Genomic DNA, 12,526 nt, shown 5'->3' with positions numbered 1-12,526 from the left:
CACCCAACATCAGGCTCAAGCTTACAACCTCAAGATCAAGAGTCACATGCTTTACAAACTGACCCAACCAGGTGCCCTGAGATCAAGAAGTCTTAACTGTTCGGTGGACAAGTTCAAGTGTTCCATTAGGCACAGCGTAACTCTGCAATCTATACCATTTATCCCAACATACATGATAGCCTCAAGTAACATTTAGCTGATGAGGAGAAGAAAACCCAAGACGTCAACAGAGTTAGAGGATCTCTTTTACTATTCCGAGCACGTGAAGGTATGGTTCAGGATGGTCTGGATACTCACTGTTCTTCTTGTACATCAAAATTTCAAAGGAATTCATCTCATAGTTCTCAAACGTTTGCCGCACCTTTTCAATTGTGTCTTTATCAGTCAGCTCCCCATACATAAAACTGCAAATCAACCAAAAAACTCAAGTTAGTTAAACAAATATTGATGATTGTACCAGCATATGTTAAGCATCTTTTCTATACCTAGCACTGTGCTGTGTGGAATGAACGCACACACACACACACACACACACAACATTCATTCAATCAAAAAAAATGTACTGATTCATCAGCACTCCACCCCCCAGAAATGAACAGTATAATAAGGGAGAAACATAGAAAAGAGTGGATCAGAAAACAGTGTGACCAGTGCATGTGGAATTACAGAACACAGGACATGGGCACAGAGCCCTGAGGGCTCAGTGAAGGCTTCCCGGAGGTAAAGATAGAGGAAATCTAAAAAGCAGGTGGAAATGTGAAGGCAAAGGAGGGAAAAGAACATTCCAGGTGAAAGAAAAGTATGTGCAAAGACAGAGACGTGAGAGTAAGGTTAATTCTAGAACCTAAATGTCGTTCAGTTCAGTGTGACTGGAATATACACAATGAAGGGAGATTTCACAAGAGATAACATAGAAAGACAAGCACAGACCAGGTCATGAAGGCGTACATGGCATATAAGCCATGTGAAGTAAGTTCAGCCTTATCTTGAAAGCAACGGGGTGGGCAGGGGGCTTGGGGAGAGACATTGGAAGGTTTTAAGCAAAAGAGTTACATAATCCGATGTGCATTTTAAAATACAACTCTGGGAAATTTCCCGGGGAAGATGGCGGAGCAAATCTGGGAGACAGATTTTTTTTCCTCTCCTAATTCCCATTCAAATAAACAAAAGAATAGGAAAAATCACAAAAATTCATCAACCAAAGAATTGCACCAAAGGGTACAATTTGATGCTCTAAACATTAAGGCAGAGCTAAGGAAATAAACAGAAGATTCAGCCACTGTCTGTGCAGCTCTGTTTCCTACCCACCCCACCCCCAAAAAAGCACTGGGTTTAAAAAATAGAAATGATGAAATCCTACAGTTCTTACCAGTACACCTCCCTACTGCTCACATTTGGAGGAAAGTATACTAAGGGGGGAAATAAGTAGCATGAAGGAAAATTAAAGAAAACCTCTAGATAGATGTTCCTACCAACTAATTCCGGTTCTCAGCAGAGGCAGGAAAATTGCCAGGACTGCCCATTTTCCTGAATCCCATTGTGAATAAGGTTTGTCCCTCTGGGAATAAGATACACCCCCAACTGGGTGGAATAAACAATGGCACAGGACACTAATGACATGGAAGAGGGGAAAAGCCATCTCTCAATGGGACAGGACTCAGGCTCCCCATGGACCCAGTGAGCACTTCCCCTGTCCACCTCAGGCCTTCTTGTGACCAGAACAAGAAGGACACCAATGTGCAGCCCCCGAGCCTAGGATGACACGGAAGCAGTGGTGTATGTTCCTAAACACTATAATCTCCATCTTCAGAAACTGTGCATCCCGAATGCAATCTAACTTTCTCTTGATCACTTGAATCACAGAATTTCAGAGCCACAAAGAACCTCAGAGTCTACCACCAACTCAAGAGCCTTGTGTGGCTTGATATTGGAAGCCTTGAGCTTTACTGCAGGCTTCCCACTGCCAGGACTGTATTTAAAAAAAAAAAAAAAAAGTGCCCTCACTGTTGACTTTATGAATTCTGTGTCACTTTTGTTATTATGTCCCTTCCCAGCTCACTGAGCGACATTATTATCTATGGTTGCCCTTGTGCTTCTCTCATGTAGCACTCTGCTTTTCATCTATAAATCAGGAAAACAGATAACTGATCTTGTTGAATTATCTTTTAAAAGACGGCTAGGTCAAGACTAAATTAGCCCTGCCTGAGAACAAGAGGACAACTCCTAGGACGTAAAAACTAGGCTCTGTGATCATCTTATTTAGCCAGTTGCCTTTCTAGCTTCCTCCCACATTTTCTTTCTGAGTTAATTTGCTATATAAGCACCTTCCATTTAAGTGACATGATGGTGTATATGCTGGCCGTTTCCTTCACAAGGAAAAACAAATCCCTGTAAAATGAAGGCTTGAAATGAGTGAGGTGCCATAATCACACCCAGCTTTCATTAGTCTAATGTACTTCCTCAAACTGTAATTTACTGGCAGCTATAAGTTTCCTTTACCCGGACATTGGATTTCAAATACCTGCAATGCAATAAATAAGCACAAAGGGGCTCCTGAGCTCCTGGGAACGGAGCCAGCACAAACAAGGCAGGCTTGCTTCATCTTTAGGAAAAGGGACACGTTCAGGGAATTAAAGAACTTTCCTACCATGGTGCATAAAAGGGAAAGTGATTAAATTTGCAAGTTATCTGATCTTCTTCACGTGTCTGATTAGAGCCAATAAGAAGCAAGAAAGGGAAGGAAAGGTTGCTCAGGTCACATCAAAAAGTGAGGCTGACTCTCCCGATTTGTTTTGATGGTATATGTGCACATACTGACAGAGATGCAGATACAGAGACAGAAACGAGGGTAAGAGCACACCACAAACATTAGAGAATTCAACTACAGTACGTAAGAGTCATAACTTCTAAACCTTTCAGGGAAAAAGGGGAATCTCAGATTTCCCAGCTCCAAAACACCTACAATTTAAGGAAATGATATTTTCAAAGCATGTAATACTTTTCACCATAACTCGTTACATGCCTGATTTCATACCCTCAAAATGCAACTTCTGACAACCGAAGACTATGCCTGTGTCAGACAGGTTTTTCCACCCTCCGGAGCTGACTTTATTTCTGGATTTGCCAGGTCTGGGAAGATGATTTATTTCACTTCATGCAAACACCACTGAAGACAGAAGACTCCGAAGAAGGTGAGGGAGAGGAGTTGAAGGCTGGACTGAGCTGAGACCTTGCCAGGGCACCGCAGGGCTGGGGGTGTAGGAGGGCCAGGCACGTGCACTGCTTGTTCTGCCAGCTCTGCTCTGCTCCACACCTTGTGGATGCTTTAAAGGAGCATTTCTAGTGCCCGGGCCTAAGGGTACTTCTTGGTAAGCACATAGGCGGCCACTATGCACTGTCAAGTGCATAGGCCGCATGCGCTGTTAGCACCATTTGCCTTTGCCTCAGAGATGTGACAGCATGAATTAGAAGGCAACCCAATCCCAGCTCTCTTCTTTCTCTGGTGAAAAGCCCTATGAACAAGGCCCTTGTGGCCAACGTCATAGTGATTCTTCTCAGTCATGTATTTTCAGAGATTAATCACCTAAAATTTTGTTTCATGTTCATTTCATTTCAACATCTAACTTTCAAAAAAAAAAAAAACATCTAACTTTCATATCATTTCATCTAATACCTCATAAACTTCTGAGTCCCCATTTTCTAGATAAAATGACTTTCCTGAGTTTTTCTAGGTGCCTCCGTCTCAGTGACTGCAAGTCCATCAGGTAGCAGAGACCATGTTTTAAGGCTTCTTCTATTTCTCAGTACAGTACATGAACGAGAGATGATGTTACTATGAATATGAATTAACACTAAATGAGAGAAAGGCAATCCCCACACCGAGTCAGCCGTTTTATTTTTCCAGAAGATACTGTGATAGATTGTTCAACAGAACAGCCCCAAACATAAATACCTGCAGGTACTGCTTTTTTGCATCACTTCCGCCCTGTGATAGCCAGACAGCTTGCAAAATCCGTCATTGCTGTACACGATAGGCCAGTCCACTATCTGGGCATTCCCCAATACAAAATTAGTATCTGTTAAAAAAAAAAAAAAAAGAAGGAGAAGAAGAAGGAGAAGGAGAAAAGAAAAGAAAAGGGTATAGGAGGCAAGACATTAGTTGAGATTCAATGAGGACACAAATAATGTCAACCAATCCAGGTATCTTGGCTTCCCTCTAAAACAGTCTCTTGAACAGGAAATGGCCCTGTGAGGAATACAAAAGAACAGTCCTTTAGAGTTGAGTATTTTGAATTCAAATGCTAAGGTTATTGTCCTCTAAGAGGAATTTAGCAATGGAAACATACCTAACCAACCAACCAATGAATCCTGCAGAAATCCAGTGATTCCTAAGAGACACGTGCAAGTACTAACTCATCTCAATGAAAGTACATAGTACTCTGGAGCAAGAGAGAATGCAAAAGGAATTTCTTCTGGGCTCCATCTGGCATCTCAGCCTTGTCTGTCTTTTGACAGCCTTCTTAGAGAGACAGAGGAAGGAAGACGGAGGATTACCTCATGGAACACACACACCAGACAGCCCTCCTCTTAGTTAGGAAGTGACTAGACCCTCCTAATATAGAGCCTATACAACCTGATCCAGATGCTCACAATGGCAAAAACCTTCTTGCTGATTCTCAGATTTTGTAGCCACAGAAGCCACATTTCAGATCTCTTTTCACTGACTACCAACATGCACTTCGGATGCAGATTAAGTGGGCCAGAGACGTATGGCTGCTCGGTGTGTTCTCACCATTTCCCACATTTTTCAAGATCAAAAGTCTTCAGTACTTTTTGTGCTCAGGTAATCAACTGTCCATCTTTTTCTCTTTAAGACCTCAAATTTAAAAAAAAATAAAATAATAAGACCTCAAAGTAAGCAAATAGCATCCAGAACTTAAGTATCATCATTATTTTAGCTTGGCTCTCTCCTCTCCACGGAATACTTCCCCAAGGAGGGGGGAAAAAAACCACACACACACACAGACACACACACACACAACCCTTCTTTTGTTGTAAACTGAGGGGGTTTTGTTTACATATGCACACTGTGCAAAATGAAATGCATACTGTGCAAAGTGACATATAATGTCCTCATTTAATTGGGAGGCTAATTTTGTTCTAGTACAGCATCTACAATATATTCACAATATGGGTAATCATGCCTTCTTATTTATGTGGGAAGAAATAGAGGAACCAAAGGGAGGAGAAATAACTAAATATGGTCATCTCTTCTTGGAAATGCTTTCAGCTATTTAAAAGGAACATAAAACACAACTTTCATTAAGTTAAAGAATACACCTGTTAATTTTATAAATATGCTTTTCCTGAAAATCTGCAACCAGTCTTTCCCTCCATTTCTCCCATATAGTCCTTGAGTACCCACTAGGTACCAAGCCCATGATGAGACCCTGGAGATAACAAGCCTGAGATATGATCCATGCATTCCAGGAACTTATCAGGACAAAAAGACATGTGTACAACTAACTAAAGAAACCAGTAATAAAATGATTAACTCCGAGGGAGGTAAAAAAAAACTGTGTCTCAGAGGGGTCACTTTGAACTTGCTCTACCCTGGAAGGATGAGTAAGCCTCATTCAAACATTCTGAATGCCTAATATGTAACTACCACATATGATACAAAAACAATACTTAGAGAAATGAAAACATATCGTCTGCCTTTGGTGAACTCAAGAGGTTGTGAGAGGAAGGGAACATTCCAGACTGAAGACCAGCATGAGCAAAGGTCTGGCAGCATGGAACACATAAAGACGAGTATAGACAAAGGGTAGCCAGGAAGATTCGGAGGAGATAAGCCTGAAGACCAGCCTAGGATGGTCTTGACTGTCAAAGGTCTCTGACTATGTTCTGGAGATAGAATAACCCTTCAGGTATACCACTAGGATGGCTATCATAAAAAAAGACAACAGCAAGTGTTGATGAGGATGTGGAGAAATTAGAACCCTCATACTGGAACCCTTGTGCACTGCTTCTGGGAATGTAAAATGGTGCAATTTGACAAAGAGTTTGGCAATTCTTCAAAAGTTACACACAAAGTTACCACATGACTCAGCAGTTCTATTCCTAAATACATGCTCAAGAGAAATGGAAACAGGGATCCCTGGGTGGCGCAGCGGTTTAGCGCCTGCCTTTGGCCCAGGGCGCGATCCTGGAGCCCCGGGATTGAATCCCACGTCGGGCTCCTGGTGCATGGAGCCTGCTTCTCCCTCTGCCTGTGTCTCTGCCTCTCTCTCTCTCTCTGTGTGACTATCATAAATAAATACAAAAAAAAAAAAATTAAAAAAAAAAAAAAAAAGAGAAATGGAAACATATGTCTACATAAAAACTTGTACGTGAATGTTCATAGCAACATTATTCATAATAGCCAAAATGTGGAAACAATCCAAAATATCCTTAAACTGATGGGTAGACAAAATGTGGTATCTATTTGGCAATAAAAAGAAACAAAATACTGATACATATTGCAACATGGATGAACCTTAAAAATATATTGCTAAGTGAAAGAAGCCAGACACAAAAAGTCACATATTTTTTGGTTCCGTTTACGTGAAAAGTCCAGAGGTAGCAAATCCATAGACACAGAAAGTAGATTCATCATTGCCAGGGGCCTGGAGGGGAGGGGTGGGAAGATGCAGTGAACTGCCAATGGGTATGGAGTTTCTTTTTGGGGTGGTGAAAATGTTCTTGAATGTGGTCATGGTGATGGATGCATAACTCTCTGAACACACTAAATCATACATTTTTTAAAAAGTGTGAAATTTATGGAATGTGAATTATATCTCAATAAAGATGTTATTTTTAAAAAAGGGATAACCCTTCATGTTGACCTTCTTTTCCTGAATTATTCTTGAACAGAACAACTAAGCCTTAAAAGAAGTACAAAATTCACTAAGTCAGGAGCACCTGGGTCACTCAGTCAATTAAGTCTCTTACTCTTGATTTTAGCTCAGGTGTGATCTCAGGGTCATGAGATCAAGCCCCATGTGGGAATCTCTCTCCCCCTCTCCCTCTACTGCCACCCCACTCATGCACATGGCTTTCCCTAAAAAAAAAATAATGAAAAAAAAAATGAAAAAAATTCACTAAATCACCCCTAAGTATACATGAAGTCCGATCAGTTTAACTCTCCTGTTGATTCCTAAAAGTATAAGCAATTTTCCTCAAAGACCTCAAATAGTTGGGAAAAACTGAGTGAGCTCTTTCATGGCTAATGCTCAAAAAGTTAGATGCTAAGAAGGAATAACAGCCAGTTATCCATAATGATTTGACTGCATGTGTTTATTTTCTCTCCTATCCTAGGAACCTCTAAAATAAAAATATATGAAATAAAAATAAAAATCCACAAAAATTAGAGTAAAAAAGAACAGAAAAAAATGACTATTGAAGAAGTAGAAATAATATAAAAAACAAAAAATAACTTTAACAAAATCCTCATTTAGTATCCTCATAGAGATTTAAGAGCTATTATAACCATAAAACAAGAACAGGATGCTATGAAAAAAAATAAGATTACAGGTAAGACCCTCAATAAAGTAAAAGTGAGTAATTAAAAATTCAACATAAATATTAGAAGATAAAGTCTCACAGATAAGACAGAAAGAGATAGGAGCATTTTTAAAAATAAGACACAGAGAATCAATTCAAGAGAAACAACATGCATCTTAGTAGCAACAGCATAAAGAACAACATGAGAAAAAGCCAGAGACATTTTTTAAAAATTAAAACAATCAAATGGGAGGCTAGAATAAAGATATCCAGATGTGCAAAGACCTAGGAAAGTTATTTCCCACACATTCTTTTTTTTTTAAGATTTATTTATTTATTTGAGAACAAGTGTGAGTGGCAGGAGGGGAAGGGGAAGAGAAACTCCTCAAGCAGACTCCCTGCTGAGTGCAGAGCTCAGTACAGGGCTCAATCCCAGGACCCTGAGATCATGACCTGGGCCAAAAGCAAGAGTCGGTTGCTTAACCGACTGAGCCAGCCAGGTGCCCTACCACATATCCTTTTTTTTTTTTTTTAAGATTTTATTTATATATTCATGAGAGAGAGAGAGATAGGGAGAGGCAGAGGGAAAAGCAGGCTTCCTGCAAGGAGACTGATGTGGGACTGCATCCTGGACCCCGGGATCACACCCTGAGCCCAAGACAGATGCTCAACCACTGAGCCACCCAGGCATTCCCCTACCACATATTTTTTCTTGGGAAGTTACTTGGGTATGTGTATCAGCAAAGTGAAGGAGTAAGGGAAGAAGATAACATGAGAACCAAGGGGGAAAGTAGCTCCAAATATAGAAAGCAGGAAGGAAGCTAACAGAAAGCATTCATCATAGAATGATTCCAAGAACAGAAGTTCTAGAAAATAAAGATCAGGATCTGAGCATATTACTGATCTTTTGAAACAACATGAAAAGTCAATATATGGGGCACCTGGGTGGCTCAGGTGGTTAAGTGTCTGCCTTCAGCTCAGGTCATGATCCCTGGGTCCTGGGATTGAGCCCCACATCAGGTCCCCTACTCAGTGGAGAGCCTGCTTCTCCCTCTCCCTTTGCCCACCTCCCACCCCCTGGCTCGTGTTCTCTCTCTCTCTCTCTCTCTTTATCTCTCTCTCAAATAAATAAAAATCTTTTCAAAAAAATAAGTCAATATAGGTATATAATTTGGGGGTGGGGAGGGGGCAGAAAAATAAAGTAGTACCAAAGAAAACAAAAGCTGTGCAAGAAGGGAGAACAAATCACATCATGTCTCATCACTGTCATGACAATGAAAACACCTTATTAATCTACAATTTTTAAAACCAACATATAGTCAAAGCATGAAATATTTAACTATACATATCTCAATATAATCTTATCGATTCCAACATCGTAAAAATAAAATGATAAGTTTAGAGAGAAAAGTGTTCTCAAATGATGAGATGATATCTCTAATTGATATAATAATAAGGGTACAAATATTTTAAAGTTGCAAACATACCAATAAGGGAGTAATATAATTATATTAAAAGAAGGGGGTAGAAAGTAAACCGAGATAAGAACTCAGCTAAATTAACAGAAGTCAACAGCTAATAGCTAAAACTGATAAATCTAGAAATAGCTACAATGCATATTATTTGGAAACATGGCAGAAACTATAAGAAGAAACAGCTAAAATTAGAACATGTGACCTCTGGTGAGCAGGGCAAAGGGACAAGGCTCAGGACGGTTATTTTTCTTTACAACCTCTTCAGTTTGATTTTTTTAACCAAGAACATATATTACTTTGATAAAAATAAGTATATTCTTAATTTTTAATGAATTTAATCAGAAAAAATTAACTTATTGATTAAATTTTTTTTTGCTAAAAAATGAGAACAGGATACATTTCAAGCTACAGATATCACTGCAATTTCCCACAAACATATTCTGGTCATCCTTTAAAGGTGCCCACCCTTCCTCAAGCATTCTCATTGTCAGTAGGGTGCAGATTGCAGTCTTATCTGGGAAACAGTAAGTCTCTTAGTATCTTCTTTGACTTTAGAAAGGAAATAGAAAAATAGGAAGTGCTGTAGGAATAGAAACATCAGCCTACTGATCAGCTACTCAGAGGATTTCTCATCATAGAATATAAAATTCTAAAATAGTTAACTACTGTTAACCCAAGCAAGAAATTACAGTTGCCAGGGAGCACGATTCCCTTGCCACTATATGATGGAAGATCTAGGAGCTCCCTCTTTACCCAAAGATGTGGCGTGGAAGGAAAAACTTTAGTCCCAGTCACAAAGCCTCCAACAGGAAGGAAACTCTTCCCCCATCCCTTGCTCCATCCTTTGCACACACCTGTGTACCCTATTACGGTTGGCTGGAAAGAGGGTATATTCTAGATTCTCTTCAGTTCCTAAGCTACAAATAATTGACCTGCAAGTTACCTTCCAAAATGCAGTCTGTTTATAAATTGTGAGCTACCCATAAAAATACCATAATGTTACATATATAAGAAACTAAGGGATTCCACATAATCAATATTCCAGATATTAATAAGAATGCATGCCATTTATCAAAATTTACTCTGTGCCAGGCTCTGTACTAAGATTTTACCATATATTAAGGGGAGGGTTTTTTAACCTTCAAAATAATCTCTGTGAGGTGGTATGCCTTTACGAGATGAATCGTCACGGATTTCATCATTTTACACTGAGCCTCTGAGGACATAGTCAGTCATGGCAGGTCAGAGTCAGGATTTGAATCTAGGTCTATCTGACTTCAAAATCCATTCTTTAAATCATCATATTATATCATCTCACTCTTATTCCATTAAGTACCAAAATCGGACCATTTCTATGAAAATCTTTGTGACACATAGGTTTATGTGCTTTCCTATAAAAATACTAAGTATAATGAGATCTTCAACTGATGAGTCAACATTACCATTATTGCCACCATATATTATGATTCTACTTTGTGATCTACAAAGACGTCCTTAGGAAATATTGATGTGTGCAGAAGTAATTGTTCCTCATCTAAATGATTGGGTTCTCCTGTCTAGATTTTCTCTTTTTTTTAAGATTTTATTTATTTATTCATGAGAGACAGAGAGAGAGAGAGAGAGAGAAGCAGAGACACAGGCAGAGGGAGGAGCAGACTCCCTGCAGGGACCCTGACGTGGGACTTGATTCCTGGTCTCCAGGATCATGCCCTGGACTGAAGGTGGTGCTAAACCATTGAGCCACAGGGGCTGCCCTCCTGTCTAGATTTTCAATGTTTGGCCTCTTGCTTCACTTGTAAATTGTCACTTCCCACTTCTTAAAACTTGGTGTGTTGACCTATTCTCTAACAGTCCTGCTCCCACATGGCGACAGAAGAGGACAGGAGAGGAGGGGAAACTTCGTGCCCGGATCCCCGTCTGACACTCAAGGGTGAGAGAGGATGCCATACTGATGACCTAAAGATGCTGCAGAGCAAACCTGGTCATATTAGCCTCCTGAGCCCCCACCCCCTCAGCTCCTATGGATTCTGAAAAGGATCCAGAAGCTTCCAGCTACATCACTGTAGAGCAAACTTGGCTGTATTAGCCTCCTGAGCACCCCCTCAGCTCCTAAAGATTCTGGAAAGGATCCAGAAGCTCCCAACTACGCCACTGGTGCTGACGTTGCATAAGCAGATGGTTATCACAGTGGAGCAAAGTGACCCTGTAGCCAAAGGCTGTGTGTCAAACTGCCTGACTTGGGGGTTCAGGCAAATATCAGAGGTGAGCAGCACAGCTAGTGGGGGCCTAGATAGGATCAAATTATGTATACACATACACACATACATACATAACACACACATGCATACACATACTACACACACACACACACACACAAGGGAGTATGTGTCAGGTCGAGGCAGGGCATCAAGTTCTGTTCAAACCAAAGAACAGAATATAAGTTCAGCTGCTAGTCACGTAGTGACTAGAACAGAGGCCACTGCCAGAAACTAGAGGAGGGGAAATAAGGCCTTGCACTGGGGATCTGAGGCCCCCAAGGTGGTGCAAGTGCTTGCCTCTACCCCACACGTCATCGTAGGGGAAAGCAATGAGATGGGCAGAATTGGATTCTCAACATAAGAGACTGAGTTACCCAAAAAAGAATAATTAAAAGGGAAGAGCTTGAGATCCTACTAACTGGGACATTCATAGTCTCCCTTTGCTGTTCAGTGGAGGGGAAGCTTCTGAGGGAGATAAGCTCTGGTAAATAAAATAAAGAAGTGAACCTAAGTGGGTCTAAGTCAATTTGCTACCATGCCTCCAGAGATAGGTCTGCATAAGAAGAGACAGGCACAGAAAGTGGGAATCTCCTAAAACATCAAGAAGACATAATCTCCTAAGGCTGCAGCAGAATTGGCCTGATCTGAATACAAGAGACTTGGAGATTTTTAAACTGAGAAATGTTAGGATACCTGCCATTCTTCATTGGTGAAAAGGGCATCGACATCATCACGACTGCATGTATTAATAGTTATTGGGTCATTCATTACTCCTCGAGGTAGGCAGACACTAGTGTTCATCTATTTTTATAGATATTGCAAAAAAGGCTTAGTAAATTGACAAAACTAACACTGAATCAGGGTTGACAGAAACAGACCAATAGGAGGTAAGGGGTGTGTGTGTGTGTGTGTGTGTGTGTGTGTGTGTGTGTCCAGAGAAAGAAAGAGAGATTTATTACAAGGAATTGGCTCATGTGATGATGAAGGATGACAAATCCCAAGATCTGCAGTTGGCAAGCTAAAGACCCAAGAGAGCCAATGGTGTAGTTCTAGTTCAAATCTAAAGGCCTAAGAACCAGGAGAGCTCATGGTGTAGACTGAAGAAGAGCCAGTGTTTCATTTCAAACCCAAAGGCAGGAAGACCAATGCCCCAGCATACAAGCAGTCAGGCAGGAGGAATTCCCTCTTATTCAGGGGAAAGTCAGCTTTTTGTCTTATCCAGCCCTTCAACTGATTAGATGAAGCCCC

At 40.6% G+C, this 12,526-nt stretch overlaps 1 protein-coding gene across 2 annotated transcripts in view; it reads right to left on the bottom strand.

Moving 5' to 3' along the window:
* Positions 1–12,526, bottom strand: part of KCNH1 (potassium voltage-gated channel subfamily H member 1) — a 375,869-nt gene that overhangs the window by 343,871 nt on the left and 19,472 nt on the right. For both annotated transcript variants that reach the window (XM_041771002.1, XM_041771011.1), the window contains exons 2-3: positions 3,953–4,076; positions 298–404 (exon numbers count right to left, since the gene is read on the bottom strand). In XM_041771002.1, coding sequence (XP_041626936.1) covers positions 298–404; positions 3,953–4,076 — 231 coding nt within the window. The remainder of the gene's footprint in view (positions 1–297; positions 405–3,952; positions 4,077–12,526) is intronic.

The sequence above is a fragment of the Vulpes lagopus genome, chromosome 1, assembly GCF_018345385.1.
Source record: "Vulpes lagopus strain Blue_001 chromosome 1, ASM1834538v1, whole genome shotgun sequence".
NCBI classification, from domain to species: domain Eukaryota; kingdom Metazoa; phylum Chordata; class Mammalia; order Carnivora; family Canidae; genus Vulpes; species Vulpes lagopus.
Note: the sequence above shows the minus strand (reverse complement) of the source record. Positions and strands in the feature narration are given on the sequence as shown.